The sequence below is a fragment of the Cervus elaphus genome, chromosome 20 (assembly GCF_910594005.1).
Source record: "Cervus elaphus chromosome 20, mCerEla1.1, whole genome shotgun sequence".
Taxonomy (NCBI): domain Eukaryota; kingdom Metazoa; phylum Chordata; class Mammalia; order Artiodactyla; family Cervidae; genus Cervus; species Cervus elaphus.
Window position 1 is genome coordinate 128,844,016 of NC_057834.1, and position 22,524 is coordinate 128,866,539.

The 22,524-nt window shown below is 52.1% G+C and overlaps 1 protein-coding gene across 5 annotated transcripts in view; it reads left to right on the forward strand.

Moving 5' to 3' along the window:
• The first annotated feature begins 1,399 nt into the window (after positions 1 to 1,399).
• The window catches only part of GRIK3 (glutamate ionotropic receptor kainate type subunit 3), a 246,912-nt gene continuing 225,787 nt past the window's right edge, over positions 1,400 to 22,524 (forward strand). For 4 of the 5 annotated variants that reach the window (XM_043877978.1, XM_043877980.1, XM_043877977.1 and 1 more), the window contains exon 1: positions 2,873 to 2,989. In XM_043877978.1, the coding sequence (XP_043733913.1) occupies positions 2,875 to 2,989 (115 nt within the window). In that variant the 5' untranslated portion in view covers positions 2,873 to 2,874. Of the gene's footprint in view, positions 2,308 to 2,872; positions 2,990 to 22,524 lie in introns of those variants that run through there. The other variant, XM_043877979.1, reaches the window with a different exon arrangement.

Genomic DNA, 22,524 nt, shown 5'->3' on the forward strand with positions numbered 1-22,524 from the left:
TTGCTGACTCCCGCCCACTCTGGAATGTGGGGGGAAGCAAGGCCTGGTGGATGCTGCTCCCCTGGGGGTGCTGAGGGGGCTGCAGGGCCACATGCTCGAGCCCTGGGGTCCTCAGATTGCCCCTCTGCCTTCCCCCATGTGCCTCTCCAGGGCCAATCTCTTTCTTGAAAGCTACTGCTTCTCCTCCTGCTCCTCACCCTTCATCCCTCTCTCACCACTGGCCTTTCCCAGAGTTCTGGTCCAGGGCACATACCTACCCATTCCCTGGAGTCACGCCTCTACAAGTTCCCCTCTTCGGTTTTCCAGCCAGGTCACTTGTTACCTACCCCTCTCGTGGCAAGAGGCTGCCTGCAGGATAACCAATACAGACCTAGCATCCAGGCTCACCCCTCCTCCCCCAGCCCCTAGCCATTTCAGGGCCCAGCTGCAATTTCACCAAAAACACCCTAGGAAGATAGGTACCAAGCAGCTTGCAAAGGTTTTTGGTTCTCTTGCCTTCTTGCTTTTTTCTTCTTTCTTCTTGGGCACTGTTGGTGATGCCTTTTTAGCCTTACATCCATTGCCTTGAGTTCAGATCCTGCCATTGCCTTTTCCATTTCCCTCGCAGGGCACTGGAATTTCCTTCTTTAGTGATCTCAGCCAGGACTTTCTGGTTCCTTGGAACAACTAAACCAGCTGTGGAAGCTGATAAGTGCTGGGGATGGGGTGACCACTCTTGAAGAGGCGCCTTCAGCTTTACCCTAGAGGGTGGGGCCTTCTGCTCCCTTCTCTTGCACCTCCTCCTCACCGGTGCCCACTGGGGCCCGTAAGTCTCTATCGAGAGGTGGCAGCTGCTGCTTCTCTGGCTCTGGTCTGCATGTCCTTCCCTCTGGTCCCGTGGGCCGCATTTTTCAGTGGCTGCTTGGGAAACCAGCCACTCCTGCTGGAGGGTGAGGAAGGCCCAAAGTCTGACAAAAAAAAAAAAAGGTAACCTTCATTTGCTGGCAGATCTTTGAGGATGTCCTCAAGACCTGCACACCTCTTCCCCTTCTGGAGAGGAAATCCTTGGGAATCTCCCTTCTCGCTCCTTCCAGGGCTGCCTCCATTTCAAGAGGGAGAGAGTACTTCCCTCCCCCCTCCCCCAATCATCAGGATTGGCCATGCTGAAATACTCACGTCCCCACACAATGCTTCCTATGCCTGGACAGGGAGGGAAAGAAAAGACCGGGAAATTAACAAGCTAGATAGAGCCCGACTCATAGTCTATTTGTAAGAAAATTAAAGATTTGTTTTTCAGATGTTGGGGGCCATGCTGTTACCAGACAGCTGGCAAATGGGAGAGATTGGAATGATGGAATAGATCAAATTATTTAAATGAGAAAAATAAATTCACACACAGCCTAGCCGCTGCCCGGTGACAGATTCGTTTATTTATCTACTGTATCGGCACCGCTTTGTCTCTGTCAAAAAGGTCATTAAACTCGCCTAACTGCGTATTTCGCAGCCTCCTGCTCCAGACTCGCTCCACAGCTCTTCTCTTCCCTCGACACCCAACGCCACTTGAAAAAAATTTATTATTGCTAATAAACAAGGGTGTTTGTTTTTTTTTAACCCTTTCTAGCTTGCTCCCCCTCGGGTCCTGCTCCACCCCCACGGAAAGCTAGTTTCTCTTTATTCATTCTCAGGAGAAATGGGGAAGGGGGCCCTTCCTCCTGCAGAGTTGGAGAAGAGATGCGAAGTACCAGGGTGCATCTCAGCCGCCCCTCTGTATCTAAGGATTTAAGCCATCTTCCTCCGAAGCCCCTGCAGTGGCGGTGCACGGTCAAGTCCGGCTTTCCACAGCAGAGGGTCTGGCCTGGGCTCTCCCACCCCCACCAGCTCCTGCAGCTCCCCTAGTCCAGCGCTGGACGATTCTCTCGGAATTCCGCCTCCCCTGAGTCCCGGGCCCAACTCTAACTCTGCTTCCAAGAGGGATGGGAGTTAGGAACGGAAACCGGCTCCTGGGTCAGTCTCCGGCTGCTGCCGTCCAGCCAGCGCCGGCGCGTGGGAGCTGGAAGGCGAGACTCAGCCGACGGCGGGCTCCGGGTCCCTCTGCTCCCGGCGGGTGCGTCTCCTCCAGCTGGTTGGGCCGCTAGGCTGCCGCCGTCTCCCAGCTCGCGGTGCCAGCTCTCGTGCTCCACGCCCGGCTCCCAGCCTCCGTGCCCTCGCAGTTGAAGGGGACCGGGGGCCGCAGGGCGGATGGGGACGTCTGAGAAGCGAGGAGAGTCCTCGTTCTCTGGGCGTCCCCCTAAACCGGGTCCCGGGCCCACTTCCCCGCCCTCTGCGCAGGTGTGAGCTCGCGAGTGTACGCCTCGGCGGGTGTGAGTGTGAAGTGTGTGTGCGCGGGGGAGTGCGCGGAGGGAGCGCGGGCGGCGCGGGAGGCGGGAGGCAGGGCGCGGGGGAGGGGGCTGGGAGGGAGTGTGTGCGCGCGTGCAACTCCACTCCGGGGCTTTGTGCGAGCCCGGGCGATAGCATCCGCCGCGGCTGGAGGAGGAGCGGCCGGAGACGCGCGTGCAGCCCGCCCGGCAGCGCCCGGCAGCCGGGGCAGGTGGGAGCCCGCGCGGGAGCCGAGCCGACGCGAGCCGCAGCTGAGTCCGAGAGGAGCCCGGGCGGAGCCCAGGAGCCTCGCTCGCGGGAGGCCCGTGGGCGGCAGCCGGGCGGGGCGGGCGCCGGCGGGGCGGCCCCCCAGTAAGATGTGCGCGGCGCCGCGGGGCGCCCCCCACTCGCAGCGGCGCTCGGGAGCCGGGCAGCTGGGCCAGGCGGCGCCTCGGGGGCTGCTGCGCGCCCGCGCCTAGAGCTGCCGCCCCAGGGAGCCCGCCACGGCCGCGCCCCGGGCACGCTCGGCGGCGCCCAACGATGACCGCTCCCTGGCGGCGCCTCGGGAGTCTGGTTTGGGAATACTGGGCCGGGCTCCTCGTGTGCGCCTTCTGGATCCCAGACTCGCGCGGGATGCCCCACGTCATCCGGATCGGTAAGAGCTCCCCGGAGCCGAGGGTCTCCGTGCGCCCGGGCGGGGGCGGGAACGGGGGGCCACTGAACGCGATCCCAAGAGATTTCCCAATGTCTCAGCGGGCTGCCGGGGCCGGGTGACCACCAGAAGCTCGACCCGGTGAGGACAAAGTTCCCAAGCCGGGGTCACGGGCCTTACTTATTGGGGAGAAGGCAGCCGGGCTGCGGCGGGCGAGGGGCCCTTGGCGCGCTCCTGGACCGCCAGACCTGGCGGAGTGTAGCGAAGCGTTTGGGTCCCAGCCTGAGTCTCGGGCGCATTTGCCCGCGACTGCCAGCAGGACCGGCCGCAGACCGAGTTCTGGGATCTGGCTCCTCCGCGAAGCGGGAACCCTGGGAAAGGCGCCAACTTCTCTTGCCTCCCCGCTTCCCGCGGGCTCCTCGCCCCAACCTGGGGCAGGGCTCCAGCGGCCGCGGCGGGGAAGCAGGGTCCGGCTTCGCCAGACGAGGACGGCCGGTCTCCTCTCCCGGTGGCCGCCCTCGGCCTCGGTGGCCCCCGTTCAGCCCCGCGGCGCGGGGCAGGGGAGGGTCGCCCCCTCCCACGGTCGCTCCAGCCATCCATCGCGGCCGAGGCCTCTTCCCCGCCTGGGGCAGCGCAGAGCCTGACCGGCGCAAGCAGGGAAGGCGGGGAGAGGGATGCCAGTGGTTTTTAAAGTTAGCCGAAATCCCTCAGCAGCTGGCGGCGGCTGGCGGGTCTGCGCGCGGCTCTGAGGCTCTCGCGTCTCCGCGTCTCTTCTCGCCAGAGACTCTTACTCGGGGCTTTAACTTTGTTGTGACCGCCCCAGGCATCCCGTAGGCAGCGCTCAGGGCTGTGCGGGTAGGGAGAGTCGTGGCGGGGGAGGGGTGGGGTGGCGCGTGTCCCAGGCCCGAGACCGCCAGGGTTGGGCCCGGCCTGGCCAGGCGGGAGCCTCGGCCACGCAGGCCCTGCGTCCGCCGCCAGGCGGGAGACCTGGGCCGCCTGGGTTCGCGAGGCGCCCCCACCAGCATCTGGCTCCGCCGAGACAGGGCCGCCTTCCTTCCCTGTGGCTATAATCCAGGCGCGGACTTTGGGCTGCCCGCGGCGTGACGGGGTGCAGGCAACCAATATCGAGCTTGGCTTCCGTACTTGAGGTTTCCCGAGGAGGCAATCAGAAATTCCTTCTCTCTTCTCGCTGGTCTCCCCTGGATTCCAGGTCCTCTTGAACTGGACATCTGGACGAGGGTAGAACACCTTCCTCAGCTCTGCCCACGCTGGGGTCTTCCTGTTCCTGCCCAGGACCCCGGGCAGACAGACATTTGAGGCAGAGGAATCCAGGCACCCGACTCTGGGGACAACCCTCACGACCAGGCTTAACCCTTTGCAGCCCAGACTGCTCCAGGCAAGCCAAAAATGTTGTTTCAATCTTTGCACCTTTGCCTGCCCCAGCGCCTGGTTTGGTCACCATTCCAGGAGCAGGCAGCCCCTTAGTAGTGGGCCAGGACTTCCTTTATTCCCTCTGGTTTGTTTGTGTGTGTGTGTAGGGGCCTGATTGATTAGGGTGCCCTTGGGAGAAGAGAGGGGGACCCAGAAGGTGCTATGCATCCATCCCACGCATTGCAGTTCCCTCTCCCATGTTCCTTCCCCTGCAGGGGTGGGAGGGGCACTCTCAAAGCCCAGCGTCAGGGGGTGGTGGTCTATGGGGCCCAGGAAGACAGGAGCAGGTGAGGGAAGCCAGGGAAGGATGCGCTGAGGAGGGGCAAGATGATGTATCCTCACCCGCTCCCTCTTACCGTGAAATTGACTTTCACCGGGGGACTCCTCACTGCCCTGAGGGGAAGCCCCAAGCCTGCCCGCCCTTTCTTGGGTTCAGCGTGTAATAATGCAATTAAGGACGGCAAAGCCCTCCTCTCTTCTAATCTTTTTCGTATTAAGCCCCAGGATTAATTAGCGTGTCGGCCCAAGCCATTTATATCCAAGAGCCCTGCCCCATTTGATTCCCAGCCCGAGGACTGGGGTGCTGTGCCAATGCCAAACGTGACCGCCGGAGCTCTGCCAGCTTGGATGGAGGATGGGTAGGCTCTGAGATCCCTGGGTGCCTCTGGAGCTCCCTGGGGAGCTGAACTTGCCTCCTTCTGAGCCCAGGCTGGAGTCTCAGCAGGAGCCAAGGGCTAGAGTGGACATGGTGCGTTGTGAGACAAACACACAGAGAATCGCATGTTGCAACCCAAACACAGCACCTTGGCTGGGCCCAATGGCCTCTCCTGTCCTCTCCCTCTCTCTCCAGCCCTGAGATCTCAGGGCTCTGGCCACAGGAATTGAGGCCCTGGAATTTGGGTGTGCTGGATGGTTCTGGTTCCCAAGACGGGTGCCTGAGCTGGCTGTGTTGGGAGCTGAATCCTTCTCCAGTAGGCAGGCGTCGCCTAGCACCAGCCCAGGAGAGGGTTTTCCTGCAGGTGTGCAAGGGGCTCTCTGGACTGGGGAGCAGCGTACCCGCCCCCTCTCTTTGTGCCTTTTTTGGGGGCTGAAATTTCCTCTTAGACAAGGAGATGGATAGCTCAGCAGTGTGACAGAGTGTTCAAACAATCCGTCTTGAATAGATGAATTGCATTGCTCTGTCTTTTTGTAATTGTGTCTATCAGAGGGAGAGGTCAAGGCATTGATTGCTTGGATGGTTTGCAAGTAACAAAGGAGAGTGAGGGAGAGAGTGAGGGAGAGAGAGTAATTGGATTGTAGTCTGCAGGAAAAAATGATCATTGATTATTTTATATGAATATGTGGAAGATGTATTCTGTGTGTTGTTATCAAGTGTTGCTTGTTGAAGGTTTTCAAGGCATATTGTTCAGCATTTTATTATTATTATCATCATCGTTATTATTGTTCAGATGGATCCTAGTCTTAACTCACGGAAAGCAGCTTAATGCATGGGTCCTTCCAGTGCTTCTGTGGCCTCATGTGGGGACCTGGATTTCTTGGCTACTCGACCTAGACACTGACGTGGCGGGACCTTGGGCTGGGAACCAGGAGGCCTGGGTTTTCTGTTCCGCCTTCCACCAATTTCCTGAGCCATCTTGATCAAGTCACGCTCTCCCACCAACCTGGAGCCTCAGTTTCCTCATCTGTAAACTATTGAGTTGGCCATGATGCTTGGGATATTCTGTGATTTTAGGGTTCCTTTTAGTGCGGGCTGGTGGGGACTGTCAATGCCTTGACAGGTTTCATGTCTAGATCTTTGCTTGTTTTACATACATGTAGAATCGAGGGCCAGCCTAGCATTTGAGAAGGGAACCAGACAGTGATGGCGTTAGCTGGGGGAGCTCGAGCGGATGGTGGTGATCTCTAGCCAGCCGGGGGGAGGTTCAGAGCCAAATGACTGCAGAGACATAAAGCAGGTGTATGTGGCGGGATGCAAGGTGGGCGGATCGGGCAGACTCGCCGAGCATCTACACTGGGAGCAAAACAGAGTTTGGAGACTCTGAGCCTGGACTGGGGGCGGGGAAGCCCAGCAGACACTGCAGTCAGTCCCAGGGGCGTGAGGTCCCCTCCCCAAGTCAGCCCTGTCTGCATCCCCTGCCATCAGTTCACCCAAATGGTCCTGAATGTTCATCTCCTGAGTTTGGGAGCCGCTGTGTGTAAAACAATGAGAAATTTCTCGCAGTGACTGGTGATGCGCTGAAACATCGCGGCCGTGTTGGAGCAGACAGGCACTGAATGAAGATCAATAGGGTTTTCCCCCCTGGAAGTAAATAGCTTCAGACAGGACCTGGGAGTGGCCCGAGGGGCCTTAGAAAGCATTAACTTGAGGAATTTCTGCCTCCACTTTCCAGCCCAGCTGCTCCTGTCAGCCGGGCTTCCCTCCTTCTCGAGCTGGAGTTTATAATTTCTTCTTGATGCCTGCCTCACACTGCGCTATACCGTCTTTTGACGTCAGGATGATCCGGGGTTTTTAGAGGTGGCTGATGCGGGGTGAGCCAGCACAGCGTCCCGACTAGGCCCTTCCAAGGTCACTCGGGTCCCCCTGCCGCTGGCATGATAGCTGACTTCAGAAGTCCAGCCCGCTGCATTCTTTCGGGCTTTGAGGAGCGGCTCTTCATTCCTACCCTTCCAAAGGCAAGGCTGCTTGGCTGCTTCCTTTGTGGGGCCTGTGAAGGTCCCTAAGCCCCCTCGTTCCCACAGGGCCCCTGTCCTGTCCCCAGGAAACAGAGCCCGCTCGGTGGGGGTCGGGGGAGGAGGCACAGATGCCCTGTGGATTCTAGGACGACTGCATCCTTAGGGGTGGGGGGTGCAAGGTCATATGCAGGGGAGGCTCAGGGCTTAGGGCTGCTTGGGATGTCCATGCAGGACAGCACCTGGCTGTGCTCCACCACTGGGACCGTTTCTGATCTGCGGAGGCCAGGCTTCCTCCAGGCTGTTACAGTCACCTGCCCCTGCCTTAGCCCCACACTGCTTCAGCCTGCACGTCCCCACCCCCTTCTTCCCCCCATCTGCGCCCCCCCCCAGCCCCCGCCTTTCTTGCTCAGGACCTTCTAGAGGGAACCAAGGGGCTCCCCAGGCCCTGCCTGGCAGCAGAGAGAACTGAAAGTCCAGCAGCAGGGCCCTTCCTCTGGGGCCAGCACCCAGCAGGCCCTGGCGTGTCCTTGCCAAGGTGCTTTGATGGACAGACGGGCCAAGGGTGGGCCTGGTGCAGACGCAGACCAGCCTTGGGCTTGTTGGCTGGAATAGCTCTTCTTGCAGGCGCCGATTCCCCTGCGTGAGCACCAGGGGGCAGTGTGCCTGTGCTGAGGTGGCCTCACCTCCTGCCTGGGACCCCACCTGGGTCTGGAACAACACACAACCGAAATATAATGGCCCTGGTTTACTGAGCACTTACTAGCTGCCAAGCACCGTGCTTTTCAATGAATGACTAGTAGTGTGACTAGTAAGTGCTTGAGACCAGTAGCTGTTGCAATATTTTTTTTCTTCACCATCTGGTTTAGCCTTCACCAGCCCTGCCTGGAGACATTGTCCTCATTTTGCAGACGAGGAAACTAAGCTTAGTAAAGTCACTTGCCCAAGATCACTTGGCCAGTAAGTGGTGAATGCAGGATAAGAACTCTCACCAGCCAGACCCCAGATCCTGCGTTTTTACTGTGTAGTCTGTGCAATTGGAAGACAGGAGGCACTGATACTTATGGGTGCTGAGTGCAGCACCCCACCCCCTTGCTTCTGGGTGCTGAGTGTGGCCTCAGAGTCCTGGGCTGTTAGGCTTTCTATGGGGATGATTGCATGGGCTCTGTGACACTGACACCTACCAGTAAGCGGTTTTCAGCATCAAACTGTCCTTACAGATGGACCAAGTGGCAGATAAGCTTTCCCGAGAGGAAAGGGATGTCTGGTCTTTCCTACCCCTCCTGCACTTGTGACGCACATCCTTACACCCCACCTTGTCTGGGCTTCTGGACTCTGCTTAATTCTTTAATCCGAGTCCAAAATAAAGGTAGGACACTCCTTTGGGTGTGGCCAGTCCACCCATAGGAATCCCTCTGTTCTCTGGGAACTCCAGCCTACAGTTCACCCTGGCAGCCCCTAGGCTGTCCTCAAAGACATCATCAGAGCCTTGAGGAAACCCCAGGACTCTGCATTTGTGTCTCCCTCCATGCTCTTCAGCTGATGGCCTGGCCGGAAAAGGGGGTCAGCGAATTTGCTCTTGTCCTCCCTTCCTTCTCCACTCCATCTCCCCTCCAGCATACTTTCTAGGCAGATAGGTTGTATGGTCATTTTATTTTTAAGCAAGAGTCACATTTTGACCTTCTAAATAGAGCCTGCCTTGCTGTGAGCTGAGACTGGTGGGCCATCAGAGGGTAAGGTCCACTGACCCTGGGCCCTGGAACATGTGTTGCTGTCCCATGGACACTGTGGGTGGGATGCAGGGACCTGGGTGCAAGAGCTGCCCATTCCCCTTCCCCATGCCACCTCTACCAGAGCAAAGGCAAATCCATGCTTACTCTTCTCCTGCACCATCTTCCTTCTTCCGGGGGATACAGGGAAACTGGGATGATGGTGGCTGCCGGGGACTGACCTGTTCTGGAAGTAGGGGAAAATGTCCTGCTTAGAGTCTCTGCAGAAGTGACAGATGTGGAACAAGCACGATAGGAGGGATCATGTTACTTTCGAGGGTCTCAGTTTCCCCATCTGTAAAATGGGATGAGACTGCTTGCTTCATGGAGTCAGACAGATGGGATACCGTTTCAAAAAAGCTTAAATTCTGTTCCATTCCAAGATCAGTATTTCTTCTTGTTTCTGTTGGAGGAGAGGAGTCTAACACCAACAACCTGGGTGGGACTGGGATCAGAGGAATGTGGCTGCCAGGAAGCAGGATTTAAGGAGGCTCTTGAATGGTGGCCATGCTCTTGCGTGACTGACCATGGTAGTGAGCGCCTCCTTAAATTTTGTGCTCCAGATGCCTCACTGGCCTATGCTTATTAGCACCTGTGTTTCCCTCTGAAGTCCCTGTTTTCTTAGATTCTCTTTGTGCTCCAGAAACCAAACCCTAATTGAGTGTGATTGGGAGATCAGAGAAGACTGGATTGAGGGCAGCAGGTCATTCTGGTTTTGCTTTATTTCCCTTCAGCCACATTTCAAAGGTGCTGTGCCCCAGAGCTCTCTACGGTCACCTCACTTTGGTTTATTTCCAGTTACCTCCGGAGTCCACACTGCCTAGGCTCCAGCCAGGCTTTCTGCTCCCCACAGAGCTTGCATTCCCATGTTCCTCTCCTTGTTTCCTTTGACCTTTGCAGTTTCTTCACTAATGCTCACTGACCTCGATTATAGCTATGTTTGTGGGTTTGTCTAGGGCTTTCTCTCATAGAGCAGTTCTATGAGTCAGTTAGTATATCTCACTGATTCTAAGAGCAACTCTTCCCCCGACATTGTCACATTTCTGAAATCAGTCTGGATCTCACATCAGGTTCGAGTTTACGTGCAGAATTTTTTCTTTCTTGGCACCTTTAAACATGATGGTATGTCTCGGGTTTGATGAGATGTGGTGGGTCTGAGCTTGAGTGGGAGTCTAAGGTGCTAGCTGTGAGACCTTGGGCGAGTCACTTCACCTCTGAGCCTCCATTTCCTCATCAATGAGGGAGAACTATTAATATTGGGTTAAACCATATTCAGCTGGTTTTGACATATAAAAATTTCATATGGTTGAAACTTCTAGGGTCTTCACAGGGCTGTTGTGAGGATGAAAGGAAGTAAAGTATATAAAGCTCTTTGCACAGGACCTGGTACTTAATAAATGTCAAGGAGAAAAAGATTCCCCAGGGATGGAGGCTGTGTCTCCACCCTCGGACCCTGAACTGTGAAGCTATCTGCTTCTTATCTGCCCTCTGCCTTGTGCCAGCCATGTAACCAGTACCCCCTGCAGCTCAATATGTGGGTATTTGCCCATTTCTCACATACCCAGCAATGGAATGGATGTCTCCGGCAGCCTGTGATGGTTACCTGCCATGCTAGGGAGCAAAAGGGGTGCTCTTCCTAGCATGCTCCTGTATGCCCAAAGCTCCCAGACACCTCCTGGCCCGTTATTTATCACACACCCAAAGCCCATGAGGTTCTGGTTCTTCCCTACATTTGCAGTGTTTTGATTGAAATGTGATTTGCATGTATTCAGAGCTGGGAAGACCCTGGCTATGGGATGCTCTTGAGGGATTGGTCCAGGGAGTCCTGATCAGTTCTTCTTGGATGGGGAGTCCAAGCTTGCTCCTGAAGCAAGCTGGTGAATGCCAGAGAGGGTCTGTGGCTGGAGACTGGGCCCCAGGGGACAGGCACCGCTGGCTCTGCTGGGAGACTCCAGGTAATGAAGCCATGAGTGAGTCCCCATGGAGATCTTACAGATGGGAGATAATGAAATGGGGTGAGGTCGGGGAGAGTGGCAGCTTCCACTCCAAATCCTTTGGTGCTATGCTGAATGGGGGTTAAGGAAGACAGAGGGAAAAAGAGGAGGGAGAAGGAGCTGAGATCCCAGTTTGTGTGAAGAGGGTTCCCATCCATAGGAGACAATAAAGTCTTATGCCATTAAAGGGACCGATGCAGACAGGCTGCGATGGAAGTGGGTTAAGAGTATTCTCAGAACCACTGCAGAGATGAGCTCTTTAAATATAGGAAGGCTGCAAAGCCTTCCTGCATCTGCTTTGCAGAACTGAAATATGCTATTCCAAAAAGCCTGCCCAATTGGGCGGAAAAGCAGGAGCAGGGAGCCAGGGCCTTCCCAGGGCTCCAGGCATCACATTTCCTGTTTACAGTGAAGAATCACAGAATCCAGGCTGAAAAGAACCCCAGGGGTCAGTCTAGGCCTCTGCTTCTCCAATATTAACATGCATCAGAGTCACCTGGAGAGCTCAATAAACTACAGACTGCTGGGTCCCACCCCCAGAGCTTCTGATTCACTGGGTCTGGGGTGAGGCCTGAGAATTTGCATTTTAATGGATTCCCAGATGAAGCTGATGCTGCTTATCTGCCTACACTTTCAGAACCACTGTTCTAAGTCACTGGAGGACCCCTTCCCCCATCCCCAGTAAGTGGATGTCTAGTCTCTGATTGAATACCACCCGTAACAGGAAACTCACCACTTTTTGACCGTGCTTTGTTCTTTATCGCAAACGTATTGGCTGCTCCAATCTTTGTTGCAAAATTTGTCCTAAAATTGGTTTTCCTGCAGTTCCAGGGAAAGTAGTATGACTTGCACGTTGAGAGTGTAGGTTCTGAAATCCATCTGCCTTGAGCTTGAACTCCCATTCCTTCCTTCCGTGCTGTGTCACTTTGGGTAAGTCACATAACTGCTCTAAGCCTAGACTTCCTCACCTGTAAAATGGGGATAGTAACAGATCTGACCTCCAGGGATCATTGTGAAAATTAACATGGCTGGCCCAAAGGAAGCTCTCTATAGAAAGTAGAAAGTGAAGTCGTTTGGTCATGTCCGACTCTTTGCGACCAGGTCTCCTCCGTCCATGGGATTTTCCAGGCAAGAATACTGGAGTGGGTTGCCATTTCCTTCTCCAGGGGATCTTCCTGGGTCTCCTGCACTGCAGGCAGACTCTTTACCATCTGAGCCACCAGGAAGGCAAACTCTCTATAGATTTTAGCAGTCTGACATTATGGATAAGCTCACAGGTTCTGGAATCTGACAGCCTGACTTTAAGGACTGCCTCTATCACTTCCCACCTGAGTGATCTGGGGCAAATTAGTTAATCTCTTGTAATAATAATAGTAACACCTGCCTTACGGGGTTTTTATAAGGATTAAATGAGTTAATGCACATAATATGTTTAGACCATAGCCATTATAAGCTCTCAATAAGTGTTACCCATCATTCTTACTATTATGCTCACCCTGCCCTCCCTGAATCTGGTTTGGATTTATACCCTGTCCCACAGTGCGACCCCACAGAAATGTAAAGGCATTTCTCCAGACTAACGATGCCCAATTCTTTCAGTGTGGTGTCCAGAGCCAACCACAGTCCTGCTTACGTACTGAAAACGGTAAGCTCATCCCCTCCTCGCGTCTCAGCATTGGCGTCTGCTTAGACACCCCCAGACTATTTCAGCCTTTTCTGCAGCCATTTCACTCTGTTGATTTATACTGAGCTGGTGGTCTCATGAGATCATAAGGTCTTTTCCACAGGTATGGCTGCCGATCTATCACTCCTCTCACCCTCTCTTTGGCAGTTGATCTTTTGAGCCTAAAGGCAGGACCTGTCATTTATCCCTGGTAAATCCTATCATTGAACCTTCAGGCAGTTTTTCTTGCTCACTGTTTCTGGACCACCAAAAGCCTGTTCCCATCTCTCCATCCTTGGGAGGTAGGCAGGGATTTCACCCTCTCCTTCCTCCTTGACCTCACCCTCTGCGCCCCAGGGGTCTGTGGTAGAGAAGTAAGTGGTTATTGGCCCGCAGATGTGGTTGTGGTTGAGAACCATGGGTCTGGACAGTGAAGCTTTTGTGCCTCCTTTTCTGCTGTCTGCCATGCTTCATGCCCTCTGAGCCTCGGATGAGCATGCTTGCCTTCACTTCATCTATCCCTGCCATCAACGCATTTGGCAGGATATGACCAGTGTCAGAGTCTGTCGACTTTGTTCAGTGGTCTCGAATCCACCACCTACACTTTAACCAGAGTTGAAATCCCACTGGCTTCTTCATGCTTTCAGGCCCCTTACGACTGCCGGGGTTGGCATCTGCAGGCTCATGTGCTGTCCCTCCTTGCCTCACACACACTCCCTGCTCCTCTGAACTGAACATCCGAGTGCCTGGAAGTCACTGTGTCTTCTCTTACACTTGACCCCTGCTCTTGCTTTTCTTTCTGGCTAACTTCTTAGTCATCCTTTGGGTCTCAGTAAACATATATTTTCCTCCAGGAAGCCTTTCCTGACTTCCATCTCCTTTTATGAGTCCCCACAGCATCCTGAACTTCCCTTGTCATAGAACTTACTGGATTGTAATTCGTGGTTACCTTACAGAGAAGCTTTCTTAGAAAATCTTAGAGACAAGTGTGGACTGCAGCTGACTTGTTCACCACTTTGCCCAATGCACCTAGCACCACGTGTGGTACATAGTAGGTGATTAATAACTATCTGTTAAATAAATGAATGCCTTGATACATACAGATTGAATATAAGTCTATCTAGCAGCCTTGTCATTCAGCTCAACATTTTTTCCATGTTGCCAGTAAGGATTTCATGAAATACATTGTTAGATTCTTTTGTGAAGTCAGTGTCCTAATGCTGTCCATGGTGGTCTTCTGCTGCATCAATTCAGCACCTTCTACACCAAGACCTTTCCTATGAGGTCTATTGGGCAGAGCTGGAGTGTTTAGGGGAATGGGTCTTTCTTTCTTAGGCCTAGGATTGATCTTTACATTCATTTTCTGGTTCCTATTGTGATGATTCTCCTCTTGAGAAAGGCACAAGCTGTCGACTTCAAGAAGAGGCAAAAGAAAAGACCATGACCCTCCTGTCTTTTCTGACCTCACCCCTCTCCCCCTCCCGTCTGTCCCTCGGCATCTCTGCTGCTTCCTCTGGGAGCTGAACCATAAAAGAGAACTTCTGCGGTTCCAGCCTCACCAGGCAGGTCACTCAGGACAGCTGCCAGGCAGAACTGTAGCTGGACCACTTGCACTATCACCAGTCATAGGTCAGGCTTCCCCTTTTCCTGTTTATGCCACATCACAGGATCCTGCTAGGATGTGTAGACAGCAGGTCTACGTGACAGCTTTGTGTAAAGTGAGGTGTTGACGGTTAAACCTGGAGATTCAGGCTATACAGACAGTCAGCTTGGGCCATTTAGCTTTGAGAATATAAATGCCATCCACACTGAGCCTGGTGAGCAGGAGTGTGTGCACGTGTGTGTGTGTGTGTGTGTATACTTGTAAGAGATGACCAATTGAAAATTCGCTTCTCCAGCATAGGCTTCCCAAACTGGGGTTCAACATCCATTCTTTATCCCAAGTCTGATGAGTGAATACAGTGACTTGACTTTGGGTCACTGGGGAAACTGAGAGTAATTTCCCACTGGCTGGCCTGACCTGTCTACCATGTAGCTGAGAGTGAGGGTGGGACAGGCTGCAGGGGAACCCTGAGCTTCCCCCCAACCATGACAGGACTGGGCTCTCCCCTGAGACTCGGACCTCCCCTTCTTTGCTTCCCTCCCCCAAGGAAATAGATGACACATTATAAGCAGAAATAGCCTGTTGCCTACATGGCCATTTTTCCTGCCCAGTTTAATAGAGGTGACAGCTGTCTATTTTACTTGTCTCGTAACATCGAATCAGTAAATAAAATATGGGTGAACTCGCAGGTTTAACTGAATGATGGCTGGTCCATGGGGAGTGAGAGCTGAGGGGAGAGTTGAGCAGAGAGAGACTGAATCCCTGGCTTCTTGCAAGAGAAGCTGAACCTTGTCTCTTCTGGATCCAGAAAATCTTCCTGTGCTGGAGGAGGCCAGGCAAGGTTATCCCGTTTGACAGTCTCTGAGTCCCTGAAAGAGCCAGAACACAGGTGGAGGCACTCTGAATGTCAAAGCTACAGTACAGTACCTGCCCCAATCTTTTCTATCATAGATTGAGAGATGAAAAAGGGAAATGACTTGTGCCACATCCCTTGGTGAGCCATGGAAAAATCAGATGAAAATAATGGATCTCTGACTACCACCCCGTCTATTAAGAAAATCCCTTCCACTTTCCTATCATACACACACAAACATGCACACCTTTGAAGCTTTAAATTTACAGTCTTGAGAGAGAGAAGGAGACTAGATTTTTCCAGTGTTGCAAAACAGACCTCCGAAACCATTTTCACATTGAGGGAGAAATACAAATCCGATGCATGTGTGTTTATAAAAGCTTGTAGATAGTGATAACACTCTGTGTTGTCCGGGGAGCAGCAGGGAAATTAAGGTTCACCCCAGCCTCTGTGTTCAGCACCATGGAGAGCAGCCAAGCCCTGGGGGTGGTGAGTGGGCACCATTTGCATGCTGATTCTTATAGTAGGGGCACTGTGGTTATTGTAAGGTCTTGCTTAACAGGCATTCTTTTTCCAAATGCTATTCCTCTAGGACTCTGGTGTTCATAAACCAGACTGAGGTGTTTAGCAGGTACATAGTAGGCTAGTAAGAACTATTATTTGTGGTCGTTCAGATAGAGTAGCTCACAGTAAAAGAAAATAGAGCGAATGGATAGAATTTTCTCCTTTTTCTCTCTCTCTCTCTCTCTCACATAAATTGTTCTTAAACCTTTGGTGCCTTGTACGGCTTGTAAGCTCAGGAGCAGTAGCAGATGACAAAACGAATGAACATTCCATTGTCAAATATCACACCTGATACCGAGCATCTTTGCTCAGCTTGTCAGCGTCATCTTTCACATTGCATTTGGTAAGTAGGCTTGTGTTATGTATTTTTATCCCACTAAATGTGATTTCTTTAAAGTATTTTGTGTGTTATTATTTCTTGAATCGTGGAGCCCTGCATACCTATAATAGAGCCGTATTTTCTGCTAGTAAATAAAATTACTCCTCATTCAGGTGACAGGAATTAAATGTGTCACAGCTTTGTGGCATTCCCCAAAGAACCCCAGCCAAACCAGGTGCTCCACCACCTGGATGTGTCTGAGAAGACTTGTTATCAGACTGGGTGTTGACAAAGGTCTCCCCAGCTAGGAAAATCACGACATGGGTGACCTTAGCGGGCCTCAGAGGAAGGGGGAGTTTGTCCATCACTGGGGTACTGAGAGTGGCTGAAACACCTGGACTTGAAGCCAAGGGCATAGGAGGCTCAGAGTGTAGGAAAGATAAGAGTCTGATGAATTGGTTTTGACCTCTGAACAAGGAGGGAAGCTTGGGTAAATGGGCTCCCAGGACTTAGGAGGCAAGATGGCACCTTGAAGTCATATTGAAGGTAGAAAGGGCAGGAAAGACATGAGCTATGGTTTGTAGAGAGTAAGGCTACTCCAGGGGCCCTGGGTTGAGATATCTTAGTGAAAGGGGATTGGAGGTTTTGCTGCTCCTGCTTGGATTCGCAGAATCAGAAAAATCTGCTTTGGAAATGGGGCTATTTTTATACTGCTTGTAATTTCGTGTTTATTTCCTGTCTTTTTCGCATAGTCTCTGGGCTGACTCATTGATTCAGCAAACGTTTCTGGATCACCCACTCTGTGTACTGCAGCATGCACAGGGCAGGGGGTTGAGGAGTCTGGGGGGCGGCACAGCCTCTGGATGGCCTCATGGTAGGTCCAAGTGGCTGACCCTAAGTGATAGCCACAGTGCCTTGGACATTTAGGGACGTGCAGTTCAGGCTAGAACCTTAAGCTTTGATTGTCCTTTGTTCCTTGTTCTCCTGTGTTCTGGGGAGGAATATTGAGGCTTAGAGAAGAAAAGAAACAAGGTGAACATCTCACAGAAGAGCCAGCTGGGAAGCCACGTCTCTTATCTTTCACGCTTCACCCCCCACCCCCGCCCCCACCTTGTTCTTGCCTTTGCTCCTGAATCATTTCTTCACTTATATTGCTCTGAGCATTCCCCCATGCCTGAGCTGCCCCACCGCATCCTCAAGCCCCACCCAAGGTTTATTTTGGCCAGCTCTCTGTCTCTGGGTAGAACTTAGAGCCTTAACTTTCCTAGATGGAGTGGTACAAGTGTAAGTAGGAAGGAAAAGGTAGGGACAGGAGTAAGTATTCAATTTTTTTTATGTCTCCAAGAGATATAATTCTGTCTCCTTGGTGAGAAAGTTCTTCTTTCTGGGCAATTCAGATTCTTCCTGCTGCTATGTAAACCCATCTCATCCATGGTGTGATGTGGCCATTCATAAGGCTTGGGAGAAACCTCTAGATTGGTAGGTAGTAGCTTCAGGGACTCTTTTCCTGGGGCTGTAGCAAAGAAGGTCTCAGACAATTAAGCTGAAATGGCTACACTTTCACTCACACGGGTTCAGACAGATTTATAATATTTTCTTTTTTAAAAAATTGGGATTGTTTTTCACGGAGACAGTGATTTATGGAATAATCAATTTCTTTATCTACCTAATCCATGGGAGTGATCTATCAGCGTAGGCATCAATCTTCCCTAGAGGTTGGGGAGAGTGGACAGCCTTTGAGCCTGAGTCACCCAGTGAAGGCAGCTTTTACCAGGAGCTACTGTGATCCCAGATCTGGATCTGAGGCCTGTGGGAAGGAAGGGGTGGAGCTCCTGCAGCCTCCCTCTCTGAGCCAAGATGCTCATTCCTTCTCCTCATCAGTCTTATCCCCACCCAAAGAGAGGAGTAAGGTGCATCACATGCTATTCCCATTGTACAGGCATGGAGACTGAGTGCCAGACAGGATGCTCAAAGACCAGATGTTGGAGACCTGACATCAAAAGGGACTCGCTCTCTCTCTGAGGACTGCAGCATAGAAAAGAGGGCAAACCTGATCCGGGAGGCCCCAGGAGAAAATTGGAACCAGTTGGGTGGTGGTCCCAGAAGGCAGAATTTGGTTCAACACCAGCTATCTCATAGTCAATGTTCTTTGAAGATTAAGTGAGATACCTTAGGAGTAGTGAGCTCCTTGCCATGGGATATGTTTGAGAACAGATTGGCCTGGGATGTTTCAAAGGAGCTCTGGATCCCTTTCACTATGAAATTCTAGGCATCCTCAAATATGAAATTAAGAGATGCTATAAAAATTTGGGCTTTCTGAGTTTCCTAAAAGACCAGAATTGTGCCTGCTCTGGGTTACACAAACTCCATGAAGGCTGAGCTCAACGTAGTGGTTATAAGGAATATTCTTAAAGTCAGACGCTTCCCTGTCTGTCTTCTAACAGCAGTTCATCCCTTGGCAGTACCCTTGGGTCAGAAAGGAGCCTGGTGGCTGCAGCCAGCTCCAGGTAGGGCCCATCAACATTTCTGAGCAGAATAATGCCAAACACACTGGCATGCCTGATGCCACTTAATTTGCACATCCCTCTGATATAAGGATGGTGACCATCCTTTGCAGATGTAGAAACTGATGTCTGAGGGAGGTGGGTGGTTCAAGGTCACATAGCTGGTTGGGGCATATCTTTGTCTATTCGTTCATATGTACAGTTGGTTGTCCAGTGAGCCTTTACTGGGCACATGCTGTATGCCAGTCCTCCATGAGGTGCCAGGACTAAAGGGTGAGCAAGACAGACATGATCCTGGCCTCATGGAGCTTGCAATCTAGCAAAAAACAGACACCAAAGAGTCACTTCAAACTCCACGCGTGTCACAGAGGGACTTGCAGGCTACCAGGGGAGCATCAGGAAAGGCTGCCCCAAGGAAGTGACACTTGAACTGAGAGCTGAGGGAGGAGAAAAGGGGTGGTTAGGTGATGGTGATGGTGGGGAGTGAGGGATACATTCTAGGCAGAGAGTACAAATGCCCAAGGCACAGGCAGTTGCGTTAAGTTGAAGCCCTATAAGCTTTGGAGGTCAGACATGGTCAAATATCAGCAATTTCATATGTTTCAAACCAGTGTTTAAAAAAACTCAAGCAAGTCTGCTGTGAATGGAGCAAACAGAAGGGAATGTGAAAAAAAAAAAGTAAGGTCTGAGTGGTGGGAATGTGGAAGGCTGGATAAGCAAGGTAAGGAGGCAGGGCTTTAACCCCAGGGCACTGGGGAACCATTGAGGACTTTATGAAGGGGAGCAGCAAAACCAGATTATAGCTTTGAAAAGTCGCCCTAGTGGCTGTGTGAGGTGACGGCAGGTGTGAAGTTGGAAGATGGGTGGGGAACAGGCATCAGGAAGCTGTTTAAGTAGTTTGGGTAGGAAAGGACAGGGAGATGTAGCGTGGAAGGTTGTTAAAGAACAAATGTCCTGACTCCTGGCCCAGGGCTCTCCCCAGAAGCCTGGCCATCCCCTCTGCCCCAGGTTTGAGCACGGCAGGCCAGGCTGTGTCCTGCATGAGTGGACCCTTCCCGGGGCCACCCATCTGCTTCCTGAATCGGCCGTCGGTGGATGCCACATCCACTGTCTGCAAGCTCAGCTGGGCCTCCAGTCCCATTTCATGGTTCCCTGGTTGGACCAGAAAGCCCTAGGTGTGTTCCAAGGCAGTGAGCATTCCTCGGGGTGGGGTGGGGGATGGGGTGGGGTTAGGGGGATGGCTGCCTCCCTGATAGACTCACCCAGCCAGGACTTCTGTGAGTCTTCAGTATCTATGACAACCCAGCAGGGAGACCCAAGAAATGGGCATTGTCTGGTCTCGATTTTTCCCTTAGCAGCCTCCACAGGGCCAGGAGCTTCCCCGTGGCTGAGCTGAAACCTCTTCTCCCAGTGAGGGCGGAGCCATCTTCCTGTTCCTTGGCAGATGTGGTGGGAGGGGGCAGACCTCAGCCTGTAGGACAGGTGCAAGGGTCACTGATACCTAGGACTGTGGCAGCAGGGTAGGATGGCAGCCCCACACACATCTGGCTGGGCTCTGCTTCCAGTACCCTGTGCTAACGGTGTTACTATGTTAGTGAAAATAATAATAGCGAATCCTGGATCCCTCGAAGGCTAACAATGTGCCAGATACACTGTGCTAAGCAGCTTCCAGACATTCAGTCACTTAATGCAGCAAATCTAAGAGGTGAGGACTCTATTGCCGCTTTCTAGATGAGGAAGCAAAGCCTGGGGTGATGAACACAGAGGGAGCATTTCATAGACAGGTGGCCATATCCTCAACACATCGTCATGATTGCTGTTGTTGTTTAGCTGCTCAGTTGTGTCCGACTCTTTGTGACCCCGTGGACTGTAGCCCGCCAGGCTCCTCTGTCCATGGGATTCTCCAGGCAAGATACTGAAGTGGGCTGCCATTTTCTACCCCAGGGGATCTTCCCGACCCTGGGATCAAACTCACATCTCCTGCATTGCAGGTGCATTCTTTACCACTCAACCTGGGAAGCCCTATGATTGCTGATGTTATTTTAAATAATGGACATAGACACCTGTCACAGTGCCAGCACACAGTAGGTGCTCGGAATGTAGGTTGAATCTGTTTATTCAGATTTGGGCAGAAAATGGGGAGAGTCGGCTGGGCCTGGAAACCAGCACGGAACAAGGCTCTTCCCAGCCCTCTCAATATTCATGGATCTCTAGTTCCCATTCCTCTAGCACAGGATTTTCTTAGCCCAGTCCCTCCCCTTTCTTTTGCACATAGCCTGTCTCCCATTTCTCTAGCCAGAACACCTGATTCTCTGGCCTCCCTGGGTACCCTTTCCTGGCAGCTGCAAGAAATGCAGGGACAGTCCTCAGTACCCCCAATTTGGGTGGGGAGTGAGGGGTATAAAGAGAGCTGAGTGCCGAAGAATTGATGCTTTTAAACTGTGGTGTTGAAGAAGGCTCTTGAGAGTCCCTTGGACTGCAAGGAGATCCAGCCAGTCCATCCTAAAGAAATCAGTCCTCAAAAAAAAAAAAAATTATAAAAAAAAAAGAAATCAGTCCTGAATATTCATTGGAAGGACTGATGCTGAAGCTGAAACTCCAATACTTTGGCCACCTGATGCAAAGAGCTGACTCATTTCAAAAGACCCTGATGCTGGGAAAGATTGAGGGCAGGAGGAGAAGGGGACAACAGAGGATGAGATGGTTGGATGGCATCACCGACTCAATGGACATGAGTTTGGGTGGACTCCGGGAGTTGGTGATGGACAGGGAGGCCTGGTGCGCTGCAGTCCGTGGGGTCATAAAGAGTCAGACACGACTGAGCGACTGAACTGAACTGAGGGTTATAAGACCTCCATCCTTTAGGTCTTCCCACTGTGGTTAGCTCCGCCCAGCCATCAACTACTGGCAACCCCTCCCTTGGCCTGGCCCAGTCAGAACTTTACAGAAATCACTTCACCTACAGATCGGTTATCAACTCAAGGCAGGTAGGGCTATTTCCGACTTGCTATTTCCAAAGCGCATTGGTATTCTGTGCTTCCCACCTGGAATGCCCTCCCCTCTTTGGCTTCTTGCCTAATTCCTTCTTCCTTTTTTCTGTTGTACTTCGTGTGCTATTCTGAGACTCACCTCTTCCAGGAAGCCTCCTCTGATGCACCCAGGCCGTGGGTCACAACCTTCCCTGAGCCTCCCTGGAGCCTTGCTCTAGCCCCCTTTATTGGTGCATAAATATCTCCTTCCCCACTCCTCTCCCTCGTGACCCCAGGGCTTATAATATTGAGGCTTGTAGATCTTTTGTATTTGCCTCAAGTTGGTATATTTTTGTTTGATTGTTTTCTCTTTTTTTCTGGCTGCATGTCATGTGAGATCTTAGTTCCCCAACCAGGGATTGAACCTGAGCACCCTGTAGTGCAGTGTCTTAACCACTGGACCACTAGGGAAGTCCCTAGACTGTTTTTAAAACCTCATTATTAAAATAACAACAGTTTCTGATAGTTTATCCTCTTGAAAGACAAAATCCTTAGCCTGGAATTCAAGGAATTCTTTTTCTGAACTCTTTGGGGCTTTGCCCTTAACGTCCATCAATTTGATTTTAAGTTGCATTCATTTTTTTGAGTTAGCCAACATTCAAAAATGGGGATGTTTCATATAAAATTTTGGATTTCCAAGTTCTTTTCCCACCACGTCACAGTCCCCACCTCTCCTTATCATGCCTGCCTTGTGCCAACACCATTGACTCTCACGCATGTGCCCTTTTACTTGCAGTAGAGTTAAGACGGAAGAATAAAATGTTTTGTGTACCTGTGTTTTTATTATCAGGAATAAACAGAAGACAAAGAGGGCTGTTTGTTTAGAACATTTCTCTCTCACCAGCCTTGCTTCTCTTTATGTTTCCTGTTGGAGCTTTTCAAAGACAAAGACCTTATCGCATTCTTGTTTGTCATGCTAAAAACAGCTAGTGTTCATTGAACCCTTTTCTGTCTCTTTTTTGTTTTCTTTTTTCCCCAATTTCTTTTTAACCCTCTTGGTCGCCCTAAGATGGCTGTACTTTTCCCCACTTTCTAAGGAAGGGATCTGAGCCCCAGCCGGGTGAAGGTACCCCTTTGATAAGTGACGGTGTGCCCAGGATTTGAACATCCATCCACCTGGCTCCCACTCTCTTCCCTGT